The sequence below is a fragment of the Ceratotherium simum genome, chromosome 24, assembly GCF_057802395.1.
Source record: "Ceratotherium simum simum isolate JZ-2026a chromosome 24, ASM5780239v1, whole genome shotgun sequence".
Lineage (NCBI taxonomy): Eukaryota > Metazoa > Chordata > Mammalia > Perissodactyla > Rhinocerotidae > Ceratotherium > Ceratotherium simum.
Genome location: NC_141923.1, coordinates 26,149,897 through 26,176,991, shown reverse-complemented (window position 1 = coordinate 26,176,991; position 27,095 = coordinate 26,149,897). Strand labels below are relative to the sequence as shown.

The 27,095-nt window shown below is 40.3% G+C and overlaps 1 protein-coding gene across 6 annotated transcripts in view; it reads right to left on the bottom strand.

Moving 5' to 3' along the window:
- The window catches only part of SPTLC2 (serine palmitoyltransferase long chain base subunit 2), a 133,220-nt gene that overhangs the window by 83,134 nt on the left and 22,991 nt on the right, over positions 1-27,095 (bottom strand). For 4 of the 6 annotated variants that reach the window (XM_087448122.1, XM_087448123.1, XM_087448124.1 and 1 more), the window contains one exon: positions 3,185-3,379. In XM_087448122.1, coding sequence (XP_087304248.1) covers positions 3,185-3,379 — 195 coding nt within the window. Of the gene's footprint in view, positions 1-3,184; positions 3,380-8,179; positions 8,249-9,277; positions 9,341-27,095 lie in introns of those variants that run through there. The other 2 variants (XM_087448126.1, XM_087448125.1) reach the window with 2 other exon arrangements.

The window sequence follows — 27,095 nt, the reverse complement described above, 5'->3', positions numbered from 1 at the left end:
ATTGATAATCCCCCAGCTTAAAACATCAAGCAACTGTACTACATTAATAGTTTCCAAAGATACTGCTAAAATGACAATTACCAGAATATTCTTAGTAAGCTCCTTTTTGAAGGGGGTCAAGAATAAAATCCTTCCAGGAATCTATTAATAGATTTCAAATGATTTCTTTCTTTTCTATCTTGAAAATTAAATATATCAGAATGTGGACATATAATGTCCCTTCCCAGTATCCTACCCCTCCCATTTTTGAATATTTGATCATGAACAAACTGAAGAGGTAAAATGTTGGTTTAAAGTTTAGTAAGTGTGTGTTAACTACCTACCATAATTTACTCCTTAGATTCCTAAGTATTTCCTATCTGGATGTTAGAACATTTTTATTAATTCAAGCTTTTGCTAGATCTATCACACACGTTTCTGGACTACTAGCTTCACCTCACATAACAAATAAACCACAGACTGGAAAAAAACAACATTCTCATCCAAAATACAACTAATAACAGAGGAGCAAGCAGTAAACAATTTCGAGAATTTTATGCAATTTATGTAAAATAGAACAAACTCATGCTAACTCATCTTTATTAGTGGGACCGTGTGTTTTCAGTTCTACCCAAAGCAACACATGAAAAACTAGCATAAATAGTTACAAGGGCTCTCTTTTGTAACAGAATGAGGAAGAAAATAAGGATGTGGTTGTGAAATGAGGAAGTGACATTATATTTGCATTTTATGATTCCAAGCAAGCACTTTCCCTCCACTCTTTCCAGTGTTACACTTTAAAATTTGCCTCTCTCACTACATCTAATCTAGCATCAGAAAACAAGCATGATCTACCATAAGACTGAATGATCCTTCCTTTCCTTTCCCTCTCACAGCTGAATTTTTGTTAAGAAAATGGCAGGATTCAGCTGTTTTAACTGCTGATGTTATCCACTGTGAAAATTCTACTGAAAATTTGAATAAATTAGTACAGTCCTCCTCTAAACAAACTGTAGAGGCAAATGTCCCACTCTGTCCCAGATATTTCCTCCTATTACTTCCTCCAAGAATTATTTCCTGATTAACTCTATGCTACTCAGTTTACTTTTCTTTTCTACATCTGCATACAACTCAAGCACCACTCACCTGTATAGTGCTTTGTAAACGCCCCTAAGTTTGAAGTATTTATGTTTCCTCAACAAAATTAGAAACTACGTAGGAATAAAATCTATGTGTTCCAATTCTTTCACACATAGTTAAGAACATACAGGCAGCCCCAATACTTAAAACAGTCAATTTATCCTCTGTAAATATGAAACAGTTCCAAAGATAATTACACATTCAGAGAGTAATTCAGACGCATCCTCATTGTTTCATTCATTCATTCATCACACTTTGACAGAATGCCAGCTGTGCAAACTCTCTGGTCACTCCCCTGCTCAGAAACTGCCCAGGACTTCTTACTGCCTACCAAACTTCTTAGTTTGACATTCAAAACACAGTTTCTCATACATCCACATTCCAGGTTCTCCCACACATGCCTTTGCCTATACTATCCCCTCAGCCAGGAATGCTCTCTACACCAAAATCAGCACTCCCCCCACCCCCAACTCTTCGTGTCAATTATTAGGTCTCTACAGTGTGTCAATACTATGAGAGGTCCTTGTAGATAAAGATTTTCTAGTTTGAATATGTGAATATAATTTGGCTCTCATCAGTCACAACTGCCATCAACTCAGTCTAGCAGGAAAACATTGACCTGTAAACATGTAATTGCAACACCATACAACACAGTAACTGTACAGTGAGCTATAACTTACAGTACGTAAGCCATACCTGAATGATGTAAAAAAATCAACATATTGTGGATGCACTCTAGCCAGAAAGTCTATGTGGGATGTACAGGGCTAGAAAACAAGGAGAATCAAAGAAATTTTTTAATTTGTTCCAGTTTTTAATGATGAAAATTAGTCTAGCCTATTGGACTGAGTTCTGAATGCAGGGCTTTGCCTGTATTAGGTATTCAAAAAATACCTTCTTAATGAAACTAACTTGTAGGCATGTCAGGGCAATGAGAAGGACGGCCAACTTGTGGTGCTGGGGCTGGGAAGGGCGCAGAACCGTTGAGATGAGAGGGGAGGATACCTGCAACCTGAGTTCTCCCAGGACCAGAATCCTCAATCCGTTTACTTATTGGTTCTGGCTTCCTAGGAGCTGGCGCAGTCCTTTCCTTCCTGGAGTTTCTTGATGCCCTCTTCTCCTTCCCCCCACACGACAGCCATCCATTCCCAGTGTTCAATGGCTCCTCTCTCAGTGATGACCTTGCTGCTACATCTGCCTCTCTCCTCTAACGCCCCACAAAAGTGACAGGCATGACAGACCAAAAAGACCCAACTTCCTAAGCCCTTCTCCAATCTAGCGTATTCCCTGGACTGGAGGACAACCTCTCCATACTTTACCTGCCAAGAACAAACAAGTTTTTTTAGTAAAATCAGGCATGTTTTCACCCTAATTTTATTTATTTTTGAAGACTGGTAATACATGTATATTGTACAAAACTTTAAGAGGCTCAAAGGAGTATGCAGAGAAAAGTGAAGACGCGAATGAGGTCCTCCTCCTCAGAGACAACCATTATCACCTCTGTTTACCATTACCAAAACAATATTGTTTTCTACTGTAAACAGAGTAGCTCAGCCACATTCTGTTTTAGGCTTGTTTGCTTGGGGAGAGGAGGTGATCGGTGAACCAGACATTTACGTATAATGTGTCCATGAGAAAACACACCATTTGAACTCTAAAGAACACAATCTTCTCAGAAGACTGTAGACACAACAGTCTTGGGGTACAGTATGGTATCGTGAACAGAAAGAACATGGCTTTTGGCATTTCAAAACCTGTGCCCATATACCAGCTCTGACACTAGGCATCTTAGGAAACACTACTTAACTTGTGAGTTTTAGCTTTCCTATCCATAATATAGGAATAGATTCTCGTGATGATTAAATTAAAATATGTTAAATCCTTCTGTTTCTCTATGCCTTTAACTTTGCTTTTAGCTTTCTTTGTGGAATGTTTTAATTTAACTATATCTGCAATATTTTAACTTTAAAGTATACCCAAATGTTTAAAGAAATCAACAAGGGAAAATACCAAGACGTCTATAAAAGGCTTCCCTTTACAGAATGGAAGACTTTCTAACAATTACCTGTTGTTCTTCTCTTTCTGTTGCATGGTGACACTTTTCAATTCTCCAGTGCCTCAAGAAATCTCGAAGATATCCAAAGAGAGTAAGTACACCATACCCCACATAAGTAAGCACAGCAACCAGCATTGGAGTCTCTTCAAAAGCTTCATTAAATGGTCTTTTATATAGGCCTCCATTTTGTGTAACATGATGAACCTAAACGGGAAGTTAAAAATGTTTTATTTCAATCACGGTAAGAAAAAGATTACTACATAAATCTAAGTCCTTACAGATTTGCATAACTATGCCTTCAGAATTCTCTAAGTAATACTAAAAGAAATCTACTAAGGGCCGGCCCCGTGGCTTAGCGGTTAAGTGCGTGCGCTCCGCTGCTGGCGGCCCGGGTTCGGATCCTGGGCGCGCACCAACGCACGGCTTCTCCGGCCATGCTGAGGCCGCGTCCCACATGCAGCAACTAGGAGGATGTGCAACTATGACATACGACTATCTACTGGGGCTTTGGGAAAATTAATTAATTAATTAATTAATTAAAAAAAAGAAATCTATTAAGATCTAAGCAGGACATAATTTTTTTCAATAGAAATAAGTTATAAGTTATATATACTTCAGATGGACAGCAAACAAAGAAAAACTGAGGAAAGGGGCTGGTCCTGTGGCCTAGTGGTTAAGTTCAGTACGCTCCGCTTCGGTGGCCCGGGTTTGAGGGTCCAGATCCTGGGCACGGACCTACACCACTTGTCAGCCATGCTGTGGCAGCAAACCACACGTAAAGTGGAGGAAGACTGGCACAGATGTTAGCTCAGGGCTAATCTTCCTCAGCAAAAAAAAAAAAAAAAAAAGAGGGAGAAGCACTGCCTAAGCACAATGTTAACACTGATTTCTATCATTATTTAATTTTATGAAATAGATCCTAAAATGCTACGGTTGGAGAATGCATAACTTCCTTTGTTATAATAAAGAATATAAAAAATATAGGGGCCGGCCCCGCGGCTTAGTGGTTAAGTGCGTGTGCTCCGCTACCGGTGGCCCAGGTTCAGACCCCGGGCGTGCACCAACCCACCGCTTATCCGGCCATGCTGAGGCCGCATCCCACATACAGCAACTAGAAGGATGTGCAACTATGACATACAACTATCTACTGGGGCTTTGGGGAGAAAAAGGGGGAAAAAAAGGAGGAGGATTGGCAATAGACGTTAGCTCAGGGCTGGTCTTCCTCAGCAAAAAGAGGAGGATTGGCATGGATGTTAGCTCAGGGCCGATCTTCCTCACACACACACAAAAAAGATAGAATAAAATATTTCTAAATGTTTTAACCTGCTCTGTATTCTTAAAGCCACCCAGCCATAGAATTCCAAATAATTATCAGCTCTGGGCCTCTGTGGAAACACGTGGTTTATACTAGACTTTGTTGTCAGTAGTTAACATAAATTAATTATGCACAGAAGTCAATTGCTTACACAAGAGTGGTCCTTTTGTTGTTAGTGCCATGAGATTCTGACTCCTAGTGACCCTGTCTGTGTACAGCAGAGCGGAACCCTGCTTGGTCTTTATTGTGCCATCCTCTCACCTTCCAGGCGCTATATCAGACAATGCTTTTCATAGGTTGTTCAGGGCCAATTTTTCAGAAGTGGGCAGCCAGGTCCTTCTTCCTAGTCTGTCTTAGTCTGGAAGCTCCACTGAAAGCCGTCCACTATGGGTGACCCTACTGGTATTTTAAACACCAACGGCATAGCTTTCAGCATCACAGCAACACACAGCCACCAAAGTATGACAACCGACAGACAGGTGGTATAGTTCCCTGACCGGGAAATGAACCCTGGGCCATGGGGATGAGAGCACTGAATCTTAACTACTAGACCACCAGGGCTGGCTAAGAGTGGTCCAGCATTGTATACAAGTGGAAATAAAGTGAAGTCCAACACAAGGGGAAAAACTGTTATAGAGTGATCAGTAACTGTCATGAAATCATTCCATCCCTCTTCATCTTGACCTAAGTCCAAACATTGTAAGATTATCCCTGGTTTCATCCTTTCGGATATCTGAATTTTAATACACAAACACCAAGCTACTGTACTTCTGATCCCATACCTTAAAGCTTTTTACTTTTTGGTCAAATTTAATGGAAATCTTGTTTTACAGAAAAATTCCACTAGAGAAGTCTGTGTGTTAACTTTAATCTTAACTTTGCAACGACTGCAGCGAGGATGGTCAATCACAATTTACCAGGAGTATGTTTTCAACTGAGCACTGTACTAGAGTTATAAAAAGTCCCAAAGGAATAAAAGATTCTTTCTTGCCCTCTCAGGCAATCTGATCAGAGATATGATTAAACTAATAAAAACAAATTAATAAAAAGGTACATTAACTATAGAAACTAATCAATATATATATCCAAGGGCTAAATATATTTTAGAATATTATATCCCAGTAACGTTAGTTTGGGAAAGCTACTTGAATGCTGCAAGTTAGAACAGTTGGGAAGAAAGAGTTGTATATGACAAAGGAAAGGCATTCAGACAGTCATGATACATGGAATCTGTTAGTATTGATTCAATTTGATAGCCTAAAGAACCTCTGAAAACTATTCATAAAACTGGTTTAGGTCTTCTCAATTTCTTCCCCAAAGGGGTGGAAGTTTGTATCAATATTTAATACTTAAACTTTTATACAGGAGCAAGGTTGTAATGTGTTGAGAACAGAATAGCTAGAAATAAGCCAATATCTGAAGATAAAAAATTGTTTAAAAATTAACAATATGACATATAAACAAGCTAGCAAGCCGGAGAAAGCAAAACGAAAAGCATTTAAAACACAAGAAAAATAACATTCTGATCATCTCTTTGAAAAACTATATCTAAAAATATTTTGCCACATGAACACTGTGCTTAATACCAGTACTCACCTCTCCTTAACTCTGAAATTGTTTAAACTATTTACTCTCAAGTGAACATACTAGTAAACAGGCCATTTTCAGAGCTCCTAAGCCTCTAACAAATGTGTGGCAGATTCATATGTCAGGAATGCTGGGGGTGGATCTCTTTAAAAGATATCCGCCTTGATCTGAGACACAGCCAAACCAGCAGGACCAACTAAATTCATACAGTTGGCTGGACTGTCTAGGAAGGAGGGAGTTAATCCATTACTTTGCTTTTAAATATTGTGTGCTTCTATCACAGCCTCATTTAAAATTAAATACATTTTAAGGAATTGAGATTCAACTATGAAGTAACTTTTAGAATGTGGCCTCAGTCAAAACACAGGTCACTCTGATCTTGCAGGGTCAGAATGGACAGGCCAACCGATATGTAAACCTTTGATAGGTGAGAAAGTCTTAGAACTTAGAGAGAACAAAATCATTTGATCTTCAAGTACTGATGCTAAATTTTATCTCTGACATGATTCAAATAAAAATAATGGTATTACCATCTTATACATGTATAATGTTCCATAAGGGAAAGCACCAGGTTTATTTTGCTCATTAATACACATCCAGCACTCAGGGTAGTATTTATCAAGTGCTAACAAATATTAAGTACTCAATAATGTTTCCTTTTATAACTAGTAGTACTACAGAAAGTGGCACCTGGGGCTGGCCCTATGGTCTGGTGGTTAAGTTTGGCATGCTCCACTTTGGCGGCCCGGGTTCAGTTCCTGGGTGCAGACCGACACCACTCATGGGCAGCCATACTGTGGCAGCGACCCACATACAAAATAGAGGAAGATTTGGCACAGATGTTAACGCAGGGCGAATATTCCTCAGTAAAAAGAAAAAAAGTGGCACCTTATAGGAGCTCAATAAATATTTGCTGAATGAATGAAATTACACATTATGCTCTTTGCTCTTTCAAAAATAAATACCTTGGCACAGAAGGAGTTAAGTAAGTCACAGTGATTACACAATTAATATTAGGACATTTCTAGAACACAGATCTGACACCTTTTAGTCTCCACTGGAGTGAAAAATCAAGTTCACTCTAAACAAAACATGAGCTACAAACTTTTACTGTGTATTTCATATTCCGGATTCACCAAGAAGAGGGCTCTCAAGAGGCCTTTCAGTCATTCTAACTTGTGAATTACACCGTCAACAAGGCAATCAAGAAAAATATTAGTGTATCATTCCCTCCAGGTTAAAAAAATAGGTATCATTCTGTTCACATTAAGCAGACAAGAGTGTGACACTGTGTTAGTATTATTAATCAAGAGAAGATTTAAGAACTCCAATGAATACCAAGATATGTGTCATTGAACAGCAATACTTTTTTCAAGAAAATGCAAAAGAAAAAATGCAACGGAAGAAATTTTTTGTCAGTCAAGACTATAAGCACATCACCATAAAACACAATACAGGACAAGGGGAGGGGGAAAAAAACAAATAAGCCATTTAGTCTACATGCCTGTAGGCTGTCAATCATATTTGTTAAGCAGCTGAAAAGGCATTCCTAACCAAACCAATAATGGGAAGCTATAATCAAAAGATGAACCATAAACATCATATATATGCACTAAAATCACTGGAAGGAGACAAGAAATTGGAGAAGGAAGCATACTTCCTACTTATAACCCTCTGAACCGATTTATTTTTCATTTTTAACAAAAAGTATACATTTCTGAATTTTCATTTATCATTTTATTTTTAAAATGTTTAAACTGAATTTTCTCACTGATTTTATTTACTATTTGGACTAAAACAGAGTTAATAAAAGCCACATATGCTTCTCATCATAACCTCGGGTCATCTTACTCTCTACAGCCTCTCTCAAGCGTTCTCATCTACTCGTTAGTTGTCAAATAGATGTTTACACGCTAAGTATACACAAATCTATATTTCAATCCCAAATTTTTTTCCAGAACTCCAAATTTACATTTCTACCTGCCTCCTCTATAGCTCCACTCAGACATCCCAAACTCAACAAGTCTAAAGCTGAACTTATCTCACCATCCTAACTCCTCGAGGCCTCCATTAAAACCTGGTTCTCCTCCTGTATTACTCACCTGCTTGACAGCCATCACCATCCAGTTTACCCAGTCTCCCAAGTTTGGAGTCATCTTTAGCTCCACCTTATTTTCTGGTTTCCACCTAGAACTAGTAATGAATTTTTATGCCTTAGTTCAAGACCTTGTGGGACACCAGCGAATTTTAGGGAGGCTGGAAACGTTCTACATCTTGAGAGAGGTACTGGAGACAAAGTATATACAAGGTAAGAAAATCATGGAGCTATATCCACAGCATATTTCATGCACTTAACTGAATATATGTTACTCCTCAATTTTAAAAAAAGCCTCAATGCTTCTTCCTTCAGCGGACTACTGCAACATCCTCCTTCCCATCTGGTATCCCTGCCACCAAGACCCTCCCCACACTCCAATTATTCTTCCAGTCACACCAAAACTTCTTGCCACAGTCTTTTCAAAAAGAATCCTCCCCTGGAAGGAGTGAAAATCTTCTAATTATGGTAAGTCAGTAAATAATGTCCACCACTGAAAAGTCAAGAAGCAGTAATATAAGCATATTAGGTAGAAATATGGAGGTGAACACCAAAAGAATATGCTAAAATAGCAAATAGTTGCCTTTGAAGATGGAAAGGGGGTAGAAGAAAGCAGAAAACTGCTGTATATTTTATGACAAGACTTGTGGAACTATCTGATGCTTAAAACCATGTGCTACAGATAAGAAGTTGTCAGGAATTCTTAGATCCTACAGGACTAGACCACAGAGCTATTTAGCTGTGAACGTGTGCTATTTTCAAAACAAGGAAAGAATGACTCCAAAGGCAATTCAGAGATCATCAGGGTTCCCTCAGTTTCAAAAGGGGGGTCATGGCCTTGGATTCAACAGCTCAGAGCCTCAGGGCGGAAGCCCGGAGCATGGGGTAGGGGACATGGCCTCCACCCCAATGGGTCCAGGAGGCAGAGCATCAAAACAAAAAGGATTATTCTTGAGCCTTAAAATCTCAAAGAATTTGCCTTGATAAATTTTGGGCTTAGTTGGGACCTGTCATCCCTTTCTTCCTCCTGATTTCTCCCTTTTGGAATGGGAATGTCTATCCTCTGCCTGTCCCACCATAGTATTTTGGAAGCACATAAACTTACATGTGCAGGCTCACAGCTGGAGAGGAATTCTGTGTCAGTATGAATCATGTCTCAAGTTTCACTTATATCAGATTTAGATGATATTTAGATGAGACTTTGGACTTCAGAGTTGATGCTGGAACGAGGTAAGACTTTTGGGGCTGCTAGGATGGAATGAATGTATTTTGCATGTGAGGAGGACATGAATTTTGGGGGAACATAGGCAGAACGTTATAGGCTGAATATTTGTGTTCCCCCTCCCCAACCAAATTCTTATGTTGAAGCCCTAATCCCCCAGAGTGATGGTATTTGGAGGTAGGGCGTCTGGGAGGTGATCAGGTTTAGATTTAGGTCATGAGAGTGGGACCCTCATGATGTGATTAGTACCCTTATAAGAAGAGAAGGCAGAGATCTTCACTGAGGAAAGGCCATGTGAGTACACTATGAGAAGCGGCTGTCTACAAGACAGGGAGAGGGCCCTCTTCAAGAATCTAATCTGCCAGCACCTTGATCTTAGACTTCCTGGCCTCCAGAACCGTCAGAAATAAATGTCTGTTGTTTAAGCCTCCCAGTCAATGGTATTTTGTTATAGCAGCCTGAACCAAGACAGAAGAAAAGGGACATACTGCATACAACGTACTCACAATTGGCTCAGGAAAAAATAAAGGGGTGTGTGTGTGTAGAGAGAGAATGATGGAGAATTTTCTTCATGAACCATTTGCAGTTATAACATTCCTTTACCCTTTAATACTTCAGTGTGTATTTCTTAAAAACAAAGACATTCTCTTATATAACCACAGAACAATTATCAAAATCAGGAAATTGATAGAATACTAATACCTAGTCTACAGACTTGATTTAGATTTTGCCAGTTGTCCTAATGACGTCCTTTACAGCAAAAGAAAAGTCCTGGATCACGTGTTGCATCCTGTCTCTTTAGCTTCAGAAAAGAAAAAACTTAAGTTTTGATTACACTGTAAACTGACTTAGAAGGAACGATCCCGACCAGAGGTTTCAAGAATCCCATGAAATGACACGAAGTAACTATGTAATGATGCAATAATGAGAAAGCAATTATCGAGAAACAGAAGCATAAATTTCTGATATCAATACAAAACCACATACTCATGTCTTCTTTAGGCAAATAAACACATTCTCACTGAATGTTATAGTAGAATGATAGAACCTGCCCTATCACCAAAGAACCTGCCCACCTGGTGGACAGTTTAGAAGATTATTTTAAAAAATGAATGTCCAATATGAACCACGCATTATTCTTCAACAATCAACGGACTGTTATCATGCTTTTTCTGTTAAATGAATCCTATTCATTTCCAGTGGTATATTCTGTTGTTTCTTAAAATCGATTCTGCTGAAATGGTGTTTTCTTGGAATTTTACTGAAATCTACTAGTCTCTCTCTACTGCATACCACACATACTAGAGAAAATAGTTTGGAGCTTTGCACCCATCATACAAGCTATGCCACCCTCTGAATACATATTTCCAGAAGTTTCCTCTTTTTTTGCAGCAGGCAAATTTTGAAAAGTAAAGAGTCCGTATTTTTTCTTGCAATTAGGATAAATTACATAATTTTTGTTGATAAGTCTCTCATATGGAATGGACTGAAAAGTGCTTCCAAAGCTAGCTGTAAACAAATTTATATTTTGACGTTACTATTTTCCTATTGAAAACTCAAAAATGGAGACCTCCGAGTATATATGCACTAGAACATTTCAGTTCAGTGGCATCCTGTGCGCTCTGGGTAGTGATGTTCATTACCGTTGTCACTTGCCACCCACATCTCTTCTGTAGCACTTTCTTATCTCTAGATAAGCGTCATGTTATAACAGATGATGTAATAGAGATTTGAATACAAGTGCAGCTCTGCCACAAACTGCATCTTCATCTGACCTCTCTTCCATCTCTAACGTGTTCTTTGCCTGGAACACCATGTCCTCCACTCTGCCTTTCCACGCGCTCCACTCTAGAGGTTCTGTAGTGGACACCAACTGGAGAGGCAGCCCAGTTCATGTCAATTTCCCTTCTCTGGGAATACACCCAGATACGCAGGGGTGGGCCCCGGGTGGTCACATCTGTGCAATGTGATCGTATTTCCTGGCTCATGACTGACACAGGGGGAGGCATCTATGCCAAAATGAACCCACCAACCCTCTGTCATGGGGATCTAAAATTTCAATGGGGAGGGCTGGCCCCGTGGCTTAGCGGTTAAGTGCGCGCGCTCCTCTGCTGGCGGTCCGGGTTCGGATCCCGGGCGCGCACCGACGCACCGCCTCTCTGACCATGCTGGGGCTGCGTCCCACATACAGCAACTAGAAGGATGTGCAGCTATGACATACAACTATCTACTGGGGCTTTGGGGGGAAAAGATAAATAAATAAAATCTTTAAAATTTCAATGGGGAAAGAGTCTGAAGAGCACTGGACCTCCAATGTCCTGGAGAAAAGGTCCATAAACTCCTGCTACTGAAGTCTCAAGCGCTGTGCTACTTCCTGCCTTTCTGAGACTTAGTTATTCATCAATTCTTCTCCACTCCCTCTTTATTACTATTTTTTTTGCATACCTATCATCTTTGCAATTAATCACCTTTTGTTTAGCCAGACTCAGTTCCTGTTGCTATCAACTGAAAGAAATTTAACAGATAAAGATTCTGTGTTAAAATCTCTTGGAACTTCTTTTCTACACTTACTGGGTATTTATATGTTAGCACAGTCTGCAAACTTTTACAGCTTCAGTAAATTTTTTTTTTTTTTTGTGAGGAAGATCAGCCCTGAGCTAACAACCATGCTAATCCTCCTCTTTTTGCTGAGGAAGACCGGCTCTGAGCTAACATCTATTGCCAATCCTCCTCCTTTTTTTTCCCCAAAGCCCCAGTAGATAGCTGTATGTCACAGTTGCACATCCTTCTAGTTGCTGTATGTGGGACTCGGCCTCAGCGTGGCCGGAGAAGCGGTGCGTCCGTGCATGCCGGGATCCAAACCCGGGCCGCCAGTAGCGGAGCGCGAGCACTTAACCGCTAAGCCACGGGGCCGGCCCCAGCTTCAGCAAATTTTTAAAAAGTAGCTCCCAACTTTGTCAATTTTGTGCATTTGGAACACCATTTACCATCTCACCTAGGATAAGGGATACCTGGTTTTAAATTATAAGGAGGCACTTCCCTACTAAGAGACATCCGATTCTAATTGCCTACTATAACGAACCTTTTCCCAGGTTCTCTCACTAATACACATGAACATAGACCAAAAAGAAAAAATCAGGGGTCGGCCCCATGGCCTAGTGGTTAAGTTTGGCACACTCTGCTTCAGTGGCCTGGGTTCACAGGTTTGGATCTTGGGTGCAGACCTATATCACTTGTCAGCCACGCTGTGGTGGCCTCCCACATACAAAATAGAGGAAGACTGGCACAGATGTTAGCTCAGGGCCAATTTTCCTCACCAAAAAAAGAAAGAAAGAAAGAAAGAAAGAAAACCCACCAATATTGAGACTTCTGCTTCCAGGTTGGAATTAGTCGGTAGAGGGAAGCCATCGATTTCACAGAACAACTAGATAACACTATATAGATTGCTCAAAACAAGAAATAGTTTTAAAGACACTGAAGAGTTGTCCTCAATGCAAAGCAAAGAAGATAAGATGAAATAAAATTCCAGAGAGGCAAGAGCCTTTCCTTGGTGAGCTGAAATTGCTAGTCATTTTCTCTCCTGGTGGTATTTGCAGAGTTTGAGCATGGACTGATCATAATCGGGCTTGCCACAGGCAGAAGAACTCTACCAAGAGAAAGAAAAAAACCAGTGGAGCTTATGATAGCTGTATAGGTTGGTATGACGGACTGAATTCTAGACAAGCCCCAGACACATGGCCAGTTTTCTGCACAGGACATTTACCAAGTGCTGGAGAAGCTGCAGGGCTGGGCTAGAAGGGTGAGTTGAAATCAACCACAATCTCACAAAGCTTAGCAGAGATAAAGTCATACTATAGGGAAAGGCCCATAACAAACACACAATGGATCCCATCCTTGAGACACTGTGCTCACTAGAATGGACTGAATCTACCTAAAGCTTCAGCCCAGCCCTACCCAGCTCAATCCGTAGTTAGATAGAGGTGTTCAGCCCCCTCACTATACCTACCTAAGAGAACAAAAGGCGAAAATAACATTGACTTTAGTCTCTGCATGTCTTTTATACATAATGTCCAGCAATTAATCAAAAACTTCTGCTTTCCGGAACCCACATACACAGCTGGTGGGAATGCAAACTGGTGCAGCCTCTATGGAAAACGGTATGGAGATTCCTCAAAGAATTAAAAATAGAAATACCCTAGGATCCAGCTATCCCACTACTGGGAATCTATCCAACGAACCTGAAATCAACAATCCAAAGAGGCTTATGCACCCCTATGTTCATTGCAGCATTATTCACTACAGCCAAGAAGTGGGAGCAACCTAAGCATCCCTGGACTGATGACTGAATCAAGAAGATGTGATACATATATACAATGGAATACTACTCAGCCATAAAAAAAGACAAAATCATCCCACTTGCAACAACATGGATGGGCCTGGAGGGTATTATGTTAAGTGAAATAAGCCAGAAAGAGAAAGACAAACACTGTATGATCTCACTCATATGTGGAATATAAACCAACACATGGACAGAGAAAACTGTATTGCGGTTACCAGGGCCAGTGCGGATAGAGGGTGGGCACAAGGGGTGAAGGGAGACGTATATGGTGATGGACAAACAAAAATCTACAACCCAAAATTTCAAAATGTTATAAACTATTAAAACATCAATAAAACATAAAAATAAAAAAAAAAACTTCTGCTTTCCCAGGAGGCAGAAAGGGAATATGAATATGACGGAAAGAGAGAGAAGGCACAGTACACAGTAGTCCACACATTCACCTCTCATTATTTCAGCATTGCTAGCCTTGGGAAATCTCTCACAACTTGATCTTCCCTCCCCCTTTAATTTCACATGCCCAGAAGCAGAGATTCCTCCTGCTTAATTTTTAACATTTCCAAAACTACAAAAATAATTTTCAGACATCAAAGCCTCTCCTAGGAACCCAGAACCCTATTCTACCAAGGAGCTCAAGATCATCATCATCATGGGGCCGTCCCCGGGGCACAGCAGTTAAGTGCGCATGCTCCGCTGCTGGCAGCACGGGTTAGGATCCTGGAAGTGCACCAATGCACCGCCTGTCAGGCCATGCTGTGGCGGCGTCCCATAAAAAGTGGAAGAAGATGGGCAAAGATGTTAGCCCAAGGCTGGTCTTCCTCAGCAAAAAAAGAGGAGGATTGGCATGGATGTTAGCTCAGGGCTGATCTTCCTCACAAAAAAAAAAAAAAAGATCATTTCATTCTTTTCACTCATTCAACAAATATTTTATTTCTATTTATATGTGAAGAACTGTACCCTGTATTTGATTATAAAAATAAGAGATAATCCTTCTCTTCAAGAATTTTGTAGTCTTCTTTTTTTTAGAGAAAAAAGATGCAGGGGCTGGCCTGGTGGTGTAGCAGTTAACTTCGGCGGCCCAGGGCTCGCTGGTTCGGATCCTGGACACAGACCTAAGCACCGCTCATCAAGCCATGCTGAGGCGGCGTCCCACACAGAGCAACTAGACGGATGTACAACTACGACATACAATTATCTACTGGGACTTTGGGAAGAAAAAAGGAAAAAAATGAGGAAGATTGGCAACAGATGTTAGCTCAGGGCAAATCTTCCTCAAAAAAAAAAAAAAAAAGATGTAAAGACCAACATGATTTTTGTTGTTTTATTGAGGTATAATTGACATATAACATTATATTAGTTTCAGGTGTACAACATAATGATTTGATATCTGTATATATTTCAAAATGATCACAATAGTCCAGTTAACATCTGTCACCGAGTTACAAAATTTTTTTTCTTGTGATAAGAACTTTCAAGATCCATTCTCCTAGCTACTTTCCAATATGCAAACATGATTTTTGAGATAAAAGAGAATAAGGAAACTATTTTAAAGAATACTAAGGGGATTTATATTTAAATATGCAGGATGAAAAATGCCCACAAAGTGAGAAGCCTTTCTATTACAAGTGCTTTTCAAGCTGTCTCACTTTTTCTCTTCACATGACTAAATGACAAAACCAAGGAAAAGGAGATTAAGCAATCTGTCCAGTCACAAGACAGTTAAAATTCAAAATTGGGACTAGAATCCAAGTCTTTACATTTTCCATTTACTGTCATTTCTTAGTCATATTCCTGAGATTTTTCTACAAATCAAACTTTCCTTTAATTATTTCAGAGATACTACAACTTAATCTGATTGTTTTAAAACCATCAGTGGCTTAACGGTAGAATTTTACTTTAAACTCACCGTTCATGCTTATTTTTCCTATTCATATCAGCTATACTTGTATGGAGATAAATGGTGATATGAGTTTCCCCTGCTAAGAAAATGTCTGTTTTTAGGAAACCAGAACTAACACCAACAAATTTAGCTGTCCTGGAAATAACCTGCTTCCTTTGCCTATCTACAAGCCAAGATTGTACAGGAGGCAATAAAGATATTAATTACCCTTTAGCACGTACAGCAGAGGTGTCCAACAGGTGGTTTGATTACAGTGTAATCAGTGATCACAGGCCAGGTTTCTCAGCCCAGCTTCTTGGCATTTCAAATCAAGGTGAGAGAGGGAGGCATGGCAGGAAGTCAATGCTGACAGGTTTCCCTTCCCTTGAAGCACCCGCTGGCATCTCACAGCTTAAACCCCTCGTAAGACAGTGGGAAGTGATGCTGCAGGAGTCACTACTGGCCATGCTGCCCCTTAGGAAGAGCTGACGGAAAGGCAATAAAATATACTGGAATGTGTCTGTGACATTTCCAGACCATCAGGACCATCATCGGCCTCTTCCTACTTCTCCTCAAAAGCTGTCACCTCTACTAATAAGAACATTCAGGGGCCGGCCCAGTGGCAGAGGGGTTAAGTTCGCAGGCTCTGCTTTGGCAGCCCGGGGTTCACAGGTTTGGATGCCAGGTGCAGACCTACACAATGCTCATCAAGCCATGCTGTGGCGGCATCCCACATACAAAATAGAGGAAGGGCACAGATGTTAGCTCAGGGCCAATCTTCCTCACCAAAAAAAGAAAAAGAACATTTAGTAAGCCCCTCTTGTTTTTAACCTCCTGAAAACCCGAAACACTAAAAATTACCCTATGAGTTTCTTTACTACTTTTTTTTGTGTGTGTGAGGAAGATCAGCCCTGAGCTAACATCCATGCCAATCCTCCCCTTTTTTTTTTTGCTGAGGAAGATGGGCCCTGAGCTAACATCTGTGCCCATCTTCCTCCACTTTATATGGGACGCCACCATAGCATGGCCTGACAAGCGGTGCGTCGGTGAGCGCCCGGGATCCAAACCCGGGCCACCAGCAGTGGAGCGTGTGCACTTAACCGCTATGCCACAGGGCCGGCCCCATATGAGTTTCTTTAACAGCACATGTACCACAACCCATTTCTCATGTATAACATTATTTTGGGAAACTGGTTTTTGTCAACCAGCAAGTACATATGAATTATCATACTATAATTAATACCAAAAAAAGATAAAAAATATACTCAACACTTAGATTTATCAAAACTTAACAATTAGCTTACATGCTTTAGATCTTTTTTTCCATTAAACAAAACATTAAAGTTATCATTCATTCTTTCATTCTTTCTTTTACGCCATTAATACTTATTGAGCCTCTACTACGAGCTGGGCGTGATCTGATTACTAGACACTCCAGTGAGAGAGGCAGACAATAAATAAGCAAATAGATATACAAAAATGTCAGGCAATTATATAATCAGAAAAAAAAACACGGAAAGAGGAGAGCACTGTAGACAGGGACAAGCTCTCTGAAGGAGATAAGGGGTGAGCAGAGATCTACATGGAGTGCAGAAGAGAACTCAAGAAAAAGCTTTCCAAGCTGAGGTAACTTTAAGGGTAAGAGCTGAGGCAGGCATGCTTGCTGTGTTCAGGGAAGAGCAGAAAGTCCTGCTTGGCTGGAGTGCAGTGACCTGGGGGGATATGAAGTCAGAGAGGTATGGGAGAGCCAGATGATTAGCCCGACAGAAACTTTGTATTTTGTTAACAATGATAGGAAGCTATCAAGAGTGTGTGGTGATGTGACTTATGTTTAAGAAATTTGCCCTCAGGAAATGCTACTTCCCTTCTTCCCCAGAGGTACAGAAGCTACCCTCAATTTGGTGTTTAGCATTCCCATGTAAAGGTATTTTAAAAACACCTTTACTATATAAATAAATAGCTATAAACAATACAGTATTGTCCTGCATGTTTTCAATTCTCATATACATATCATACTGTATGTATTTTTCTGTAACTTTTGTTTACCAACGTTTCTGAGATTTACGCATATTGATAATACAGATTCCTCTTTCCACTGCTATATAGTAATACATTGTATGAATACGCCATACTGTTTTTGTTGTTGTTGTTGTTTTGCCATTCTCCTAATGGACAACTAAGTTATTTCCAATTTTTTGTTATTACATTTTTACAGTAAACATTCTTAAACATGTCTCCTTACACCTATGAGCAGAATTTCTTGGGAAAGCAGTGTGTTATGGTCTGAACTGATGCCCCCAAAATTCACGTGTTGAAGTCCTAATCCCTAGTACTTCATAATGTGACTATATTTGGAGATAGGGTCTTTAAAGAGATAATTAAAATAAAATGAGGTCATTAGGGTGGACCCTAATCCGATATGACTGTTTTTTTTTTTTAGAAGTTTTATTTTATTTTATTTTTTCCCCCAAAGCCCCAGTAGATAGTTGCATGTCATAGCTGCACATCCTTCCAGTTGCTGTACATGGGACGTGGCCTCAGCATGGCCGGAGAAGCGGTGCATCGGTGCACGCTGGGATCCAAACCCGGGCTGCCAGCAGCGGAGCGCTCGCACTTAACCGCTAAGCCACAGGGCCGGCCCTGACTGTGTCTTAAAAGAAGAAAAAATTCAGGGGCCGACCCCATCGCCTAGTGGTTAAGTTCGGCACGCTCCACTTCAGCAGCCCAGGTTCGGTTCCCAGGCGTGGACCTACACCACTCGTCAGTGGCCATGCTGAGGCAGCAATCCACATACAAAATAGAGGAAGGTTGGCATAGATGTAAGCTCAGGGCAAATCTTCCTCAAGCAAAAAGGAGGAAGATTGGCAACAGGTGTTAGCTCAGGTGAATCTTCCTCAGCAAAAAAAAAAAAAGAAAAAGTAGAAGAAGAAGAAATTTGACACAAAAGAAAGACCATGTGAAGATACAGGGAGAAGAGGGTCATCTGCAAGTCAAGCAGAGAGGCCTCAGAAGAAATCAACTCTGCCCAAACCCTGATCTCAAGACTGTCTCCAGAACTATGAGAAAATAACTGTTTTAAGCCATTCAGTCTGTGGTACTTTGTTACAGCAGCCCTAGCACACTAATACAGTGTTCCAACTATATCAGTTCACAACCTATCAGTGGGTCATGACATCAATTTACTGCTTTGTGATCAGTATTTTTTTAACTTTCAGTTAAAAACTTTCATTTAGGGCCGGCCCCATGGCTTAGCGGTTAAGTGCGCGCGCTCCGCTGCTGGCGACCTGGGTTCGGATCCCGGGCGCGCACCGACGCACTGCTTCTCCGGCCATGCTGGGGCCGCGTCCCACATACAGCAACTAGAAGGATGTGCAACTATGACGTACAACAATCTACTGGGGCTTTGGAGGGAAAAAAATAAATAAATAAAATCTTTAAAAAAAAAAAAAAACAAACTTTCATTTAGTACAGAATAGAGTATCAGACTGTGTTGCATGTTTCAAAGGTACGCATTGATTTATGTAACTTGTGTTTCACTTATGTATATATAAAATATGTAAAGTACATAAAATATACACACATTATATTGCATTGCATTGTGATATAAAAATGTTCTTTTTTTTCTTTAATTTTTTTCTTTTTTGCTGAGGAAGATTCACCCTGAGCTAACACCTGTTGCCAATCTTCCTTTTTTTTTTTTTGCTTGAGGAAAATTAGCCCTGAGCTAACATCTGAGGCAATCTTCCTCTACTTTGTTATGTGGGACGCCTCCACAGCATGGCTGATGAGTGGAGCAAGTCCATGCCTGGGATCCGAACCCATGAACCCGAGCCGCCAAAGTGGAATGCGCAGAACTTTAAACCACTTGGCCATGGGGCTGGCCCCTAAAAATGTTATTTCTTCATAGAGGTTTTCAAACATTTTTTGTTTCAACCCACACTATCATATATACCAAAATATAGACTTGGTAGGACAATCATTATGAATATTTCAACTTTTCTAGAAACTGCCAAATTGTTCTCCAAAGCAACTGTATCAATTTATACTAAGAGCACCCTTATACGAGTTCCCATTGCTATATAACACTGTCAACATACAATACCAACATATTTTTATAGTTTTCAAATTGGTAAAGATGAAAATAGTATCTCAGTGTTTTAACTTGCAATAACTCGAGAACTAGTGAGAATGAGCATATTCATATATTTACTTTTCAATCAAGTTTCTTTTTCTGTGACATGCCAATTCCTATCTTTTGCCCATTTTTCTACTGGATTGCATGCTTGTTTCTCACTGATTTGTAGCACTTTGCAGTCAGTCTGGATACTAACCCTTCACCAGTGATGTGTTGTAAATATCTCCGCTCAGTCCATGGCTTGTTTACTCACTTGTGGTATCTCTTTGTGTGTCATATCATGCAGAACGTTTCTGTTTTTTAAAGAATACCTTCATCCCCTGGCAAACTCCTAATCTACTTTCTGTCTCTATGGATTCCATTTCATATAAATGGAATCATACAAAATGAGGCCTTTTGTGTATGGCTTTTTACACTAATCGTAACGTTTCTTTCATCAATGTTGCAGCATGTACCAGCACTTCATTCCTTTTTGTTGCTGAATAATATTCCACTTATATATACCATATTTTGTTTATCCATTCATCAGTTGATGGATCTGGATTGTTTCTACTTTTTGGCTATTATGAATAAGGCTACTGTGAACATTCATGTACTAGTTTTTCTGTCTACATATGTTTCATTTCTCTCAGGAGCAGAACTGCTGGGTCATATGATAACTATATTTGATATTTCAGGAACTGTTTTTCCAAAGTGGCTGCATCATTTTGTGATCCCACCAGCAATGTATGAGGGTTCCAATCTCTCTATATCCTTACCAACACTTGTTACTGTCTGGCTTTTTATTTTAGTTATCCTAGTGGTATGAAGTGGTATTGCATTGTGGTTTTGATTTGCACTTCTCTAATGACTAATGATGTTGAGCCATTTGTATCTCTTCTTTGCAGAACTGTCTAAGCAAATCTTTTGCCCATTTTAAAACTGAGTTATCTGTCTTTTTATTGCTGAGTTGTAAGAGTACTTTATATATTCCAGATAAAAGTCCCTTATCTGCTATCCGATTTGCAAATATTTTCTCCCACTCTGTGGGTTGTCTTCACTTTCTTGATGGTGTCCTTTGACATACAAAAAGTTGTAATTTTGATGAAGTCCAATTTATTTTTTTATTTGGTTGGTTATACTTTTGGAGTCATATCTATGAAACCACTGCCTAATCCAAGTACACAAATATTTATACATACATATTTCCCTTAGAATTTTATAGTTGTAAATCTTACATTTAGGTCTCTGATCCAGAGCCAGACCTGACAGCCTAGTGGTTCAAGATTGACTCGTTCCACTTCGGCGGCCCGGGTTCGGTTCCCAGGTGCAGAACCACACCACTCGTCTGTTGGTAGCCATGCTGTGGCGGCGGCTCATGTAGAAGAACTAGAAGGACTTACAGCTAGAATATACAACCATGCACTGGGGCTTTGGGGAGGGAAAAAAATATTATTAGGTCTCTGATCCATTTTGAGTTAATTTTTTGGTATACGGTATGAAGTAGGGATCCCAAATAGTTCTTTTACATGTGGATATCCAAGTGTCCCCACACCATTTGTTGAAAAGGTCATTCTTTCCTCCTTGAATTGTCTTGGCACTCTTGTCAGCTTGTCAACGTCTCCAAAAAAGCCAGCTGGGATTTTGACAGGGGTTGCACTGAATTTGTAGATCAGTTTGGAGAGTATTTCCAACTTAACAACATTAAATCTTTCAATCCCTGAACAATGGATATCTTTGCATTTACTTAGATCTTCTTTAATTTCTTTCCACAGTGTTTTGTAGTTTTTAGTGTACGAGTCTTGGACTTTTTCTGTTAAATTTTTTCCTAAATATTTTATTATTTTTGATGCTGTTGTGTGCAGAAGTTTTAAACAATCAAATTTATCAACCTTTACTTTATAATTTGTGCTTTGGTGGTTTTAGGAAAATCACTCTAAGGTCATAAATCTTTTCTCCCATATGCAAGAGTTTTAAATTTTTTGATTTTCCCGGGCTGGCCCCGTGGCTTAGTGGTTAAGTGCCCGCACTCCGCTACTGGCAACCCGGGATCGGATCCTGGGCACGCACCGACACACCACTTGTCCGGCCATGCTGAGGCGGCATCCCACATACAGCAAGTAGCAGTATGTGCAACTATGACAAACAACTATCTACTGGGGCTTTGGGGAGAAAAAAGGAAAAAAAAAAAATTATTTTATAGAATGCTATTCTAACCAGAATCTAAAATATAAGTATACTTTCTGAGTGAGCAATCTCATTTCTAGGAATTTATCCTTACAAAAACATCAAAAGTGTGAGGAGACGTACAAAGTGCTTACATAATGGAAATACCAGACAAAGCCTAAACATTATGCATGGAAATTAGCTAAGTAAGTTACACTATATATCCATATTATGGAATTTATGCACCCTTTAAAAGAATGCTTGTCTGGGCTGGCCCTGTGGCTTAGTGGTTAAGTGCACGCACTCCGCTGCTGGTGGCCCGGGTTCGGATCCCGGGCGTGCACCGACGCAGCGCTGCTCCGGCCGTGCTGAGGCCGAGTCCCACATACAGCAACTAGAAGGATGTCCAGCTATGACATACAGCTATGACATACAACTATCTACTGGGGCTTTGGGGGGAGAAAAAAAAAAAAAAGAATGCTTGTCTATAGTGACTGATGATAGAATGTATGAATGATATTAAGTGAAAAAAATGTAAAATATATGTAATATGATTTCTTTCACGCAAAATCGTACCCCCATCTCATTCATATATATTCATATATATATCTCTTTCATATATATATATATATATATATATATATATATATATATGGAGGCCAGCTCGGTGGAGTAGCGGTTAAATGTGCTTGCTCTGCTTTGGCAGCCCGGGGCTCACAGGTTCAGATCCCGGGTACGCACCGACGCATCGCGTACAAAGCCATGCTGTGGCAGTGTCCCATATAAAGTAGAGGAAGATGGGCAGGGATGTTAGCCCAGGGCCAGTCTTCCTCAGCAAAAAGAGGAAGATTGGCAACAGATGTTAGCCCAGGGCAATATTCCTCACAAAAAGAGGAGGATTGGCATTGGATGTTAGCTAAGGGCTAATGTTCCTCACAAAAAGCAAAACAAAACAAAACACATATACATACACACACATATATATATCTGGTAGGATATACTTCAAAATGTTACAGTGGTTATTTCTGCATTATAGAATTTCAGGAGGGCCGGCCCCGTGGCTTAGTGGTTAAGTGTGTGCGCTCTGCTGCTGGCAGCCCGGGTTCGGATCCCGGGCGCGCACTGACACACCGCTTCTCCGGCCACGCTGAGGCCGCGTCCCACATACAGCAACTAGAAGAATGTGCAGCTATGACATACAACTATCTACTGGGGATTTGGGGGGAAAAAATAAATAAATAAAATCTTAAAAAAAAAAAAAAGAATTTCAGGAAATATTTATTTTCTTTATACTTTAATGTGTTGGTTTATAGTATTATTCCAACTCTTGTATTTTCAGATAAAATAGTATGTAAAGTATGTTTAGGGGCCAGCCCCATGGCTTAGCGGTTAAGTGTGCGTGCTCCGATACTGGTGGCCCAGGTTGGGATCCGGGCGCGCACTGACTCACCGCTTGTCCGGCCATGCTGAGGCAGCGTCCCACATACAGCAACCAGCAGGATGTGCAATTATGACATACAACTATCTACTGGGGCTTTGGGGAGAAAAAGGGGAAAAAAAAAGGAGGAGGATTGGCAACAGACGTTAGCTCAGGGCCTGTCTTCCTCCGCAAAAAGAGGAAGATTGGCATGGATGTTAGTTCAGGGCTGATCTTCCTCGGAAAAAAAAAAAAAGGATGTTTACTTTATAAGAGAAACACTACATGTGTCCATTTTAAATTCTATTGAAAATACACAAATATTCAAGAAACACTTGTTTTTATTTATTTATTTATTTGCTGGGAAAGAGTCATCCTGAGCTAACACCTGTTGCCAACCTTCCTATCTTTTTTTTTTCTCTCCCCAAAGCCCCAGTACACAGTTGTATATTCTAGTCGTACGTCCTTCTAGGTCTCCTATGTGAGCCGCCACCACAGCATAGCCACTGCCAGATGAGGGGTGTGGTTCCATGCCCGGGAACCCCGGCCGCTGAAGTGGAACGCAGCGAACTTTAACCACTAGGCCATTAGGGCTGGCTTAAGAAATATTTGTTTTTAGGGTCCACCCGCGTGGCACAGTGGTTAAGTGCACACGCTGCGCTTTGGTGGCCCGGGGTTTGCAGGTTGGATCCCATGCGTGCATCAACACACTGTTTGTGAAGCCCTGCTGTGGTGGCGTCCCATGTAAAGCAGAGGAAGATGGGCACGGATGTTAGCCCAGGGCCAATCTTCCTCAGCAAAAAAGAGGAGGATTGGAAACGGATATTAGCTCAGGGCTAATCTTCCTCACACACACACACACAAAAGAAATACTTGTTTTTAAAAGGAAAAAAAAATGTAGAACTTTTCAGGTATGTAAACTCCAAGAAGGAGTATACTATAGCTGCTGTTCTACTTAAGCACAAACTCTTCCCACTGAAATTTTAAAGCTCCACGACAGAGGGTTGCTGGGTTCATTTTGGCGTAGGTGCCTCCCCCTGTGTCAGTCATGAGCCAGGAAATACGATCACATTGCACAGATGTGACCACCCGGGGCCCACCCCTGCGTATCTGGGTGTATTCCCAGAGAAGGGAAATTGACATGAACTGGGCTGCCTCTCCAGTTGGTGTCCACTACAGAACCTCTAGAGTGGAGCGCGTGGAAAGGCAGAGTGGAGGACATGGTGTTCCAGGCAAAGAACACGTTAGAGATGGAAGAGAGGTCAGATGAAGATGCAGTTTGTGGCAGAGCTGCACTTGTATTCAAATCTCTATTACATCATCTGTTATAACATGACGCTTATCTAGAGATAAGAAAGTGCTACAGAAGAGATGTGGGTGGCAAGTGACAACGGTAATGAACATCACTACCCAGAGCGCACAGGATGCCACTGAACTGAAATGTTCTAGTGCATATATACTTGGAGGTCTCCATTTTTGAGTTTTCAATAGGAAAATAGTAACGTCAAAATATAAATTTGTTTACAGCTAGCTTTGGAAGCACTTTTCAGTCCATTCCATATGAGATACTTATCAACAAAAATTACGTAATTTATCCTAATTGCAAGAAAAAATATGGACTCTCTACGTTTCAAAATTTGCCCACCAGATTAAAAAAAGGAAACTTCTGGAAATATATGTTCAGAGTGCAGCATAGCTTGTGTGACCAATACAGCACAGCTCCAAATATTTTCTCTAATATGTGTGGTATGCAGTAGGGAGAGGCTGGTACATTTCAGTAAAATTCCAAGAAATTACTAGCCTCCATAATCAACTCGCAAGAGATGAAATCTATTGTCATCCTTAATTTACACTCTTCAAAAGTTCTTCAAGTCTAATTTACACTCTTCAAAAGTTTCCAGTAAGTTCTGAATTGCCAAATCCAGAGGTATAATAGAGAAAGACAAACTTGAATACAACCCAGGCTAACCCAACTTAGTAACTGAGCCAGTTGTTTAAATGGTCTGGAATTCAGTCTCCTTAATTGAAAAAAGAGGATATTATTTACCTAGCAAAGGCCCTTGTGAAGATTAGATATGTAAAGAAGCTGGGAGAGGGTTTGGCCACTGTAAATGTTATTTATTACTATTATATTACCCTTGGTTTCTCACCACCAAGATGTTGCTTATCCCTCCTTAATGAAACAGCCTTCATTTCCTTGGGCTGTATCACACCACCTAAGGCTCCTGTTCTTTCACAATTAACCTTCTTCAGCAGTGTGTGTGTGTGTGTGTGTGTGTGTGTGTGTGTGTGTGTGTGTGTGTGTGTGTGTGTGTGTGTGTGTGTGTGTGTGTGTGTGTGTGTGTGTGTGTGTGTGTGTGTGTGTGTGTGTGTGTGTGTGTAGGTGTCTTCTCCCAGGAACATGATGATTTCCCAATATTACATCCTTGGTGCCTCCTCTTCTTGCTTCATGCCCTCTTCTTCTATCTACTTGACCAACTCGCACGGCTTCAATTACCACCCATTCGTTCCCTCAACTACGATTTTCTGAGTTCCTATTACATACCAGGCACAGGCCAATAGTAAAATCTCAGACGTTTGCTGAAGGGGTTACTAATTAAAGGCTCATTTGGAATAATTCAAAACCATCACATTTGACAAGTCAGTTATTTATCTGTACAAGTTTCTAAATCTTTCTAGATTACAAAAATTGTTACATACTCTCCTCAACCTCAATGTGTTATCTGAAGTAAGGCTGGATCACAACCACAGTCTCATTACAACTGCATATTTCACCGTGCTTAGGAATTATCAGAAAGTAGCAGACTGATTTACAACAGACCACATGAAAAAATGAAGCCCCAACCCAGAGGTTATCCTAATCCTTTAGGCTCCTACAGTACACGTTTTATTTCCACAATCAGAAGCAAAAATTATTTTAAAAGAAAAGGAAAAATAGCCACCTGAACCTTCAAAATGGGTCTTGAAGGTAGTGTTAAAGACAACAAACTAAGATAAATGTTCTGAGAATAAATGGGTCAAGAGCAAAGGGCTTACTTGCTTAATCGGTCACAAATCATAAATTATATCATAGAAGGCTTCTTAGAAGCTATTCAGAAGGCAACTGACTTTTGAGGCCACAAACCATGTATTTAAGCAAGGAAGTCACGCCCACTCAGAATGCAAACACAGCCTCTACCCATCCCTCTCAACTGCCTATTCTGCCAATAAACACTGCTTCTTTCTTTCAAAAATTGAATCTCTACCAATTAACTATCTTGCTCAGAGCACCACAAAGTTCCTAGGGTACCTCGGCCAACCTTAAAAAGTGGGCAAGTCTTCCTTCCCTGAATATCCAAGTTCTGAAATACTATCTCAAGAATACAGTGGTTTATATATACTGGTCTCAATTTCCCAGAATTTTTATTAAAGAAAATTCATGAGTACTTCAAATGACTCTGGAATCTTTCAGGTCCAGCTAGTAAGAACTGAAATGTTCCTCCCCTTAGAACAACAAGCCTTTGAAACAAAAATCTAGTGCAACAAGTTGTAAATAGTTACAACACTATTTTTACAAAGCCTTGAGGTCTTTGGGTGTCTCATCAGGCCCTGAGAAACCTGAAGAGGTATACTGGTCATTCTCGCTTCTCCTCCTGTCCTTGTCTCATAACTTCTCCTTTTCACAGTTACTGTTTTCTTCAGTGTAAACAAAAGCTAGTAGCTATTTAGGAAACCGCCCTCATTAGTTATTCATTTGCCTCCTCCTAAGTAGAAGTAGCAGGATCAGCACTTTCTTCTTTCTCCTTC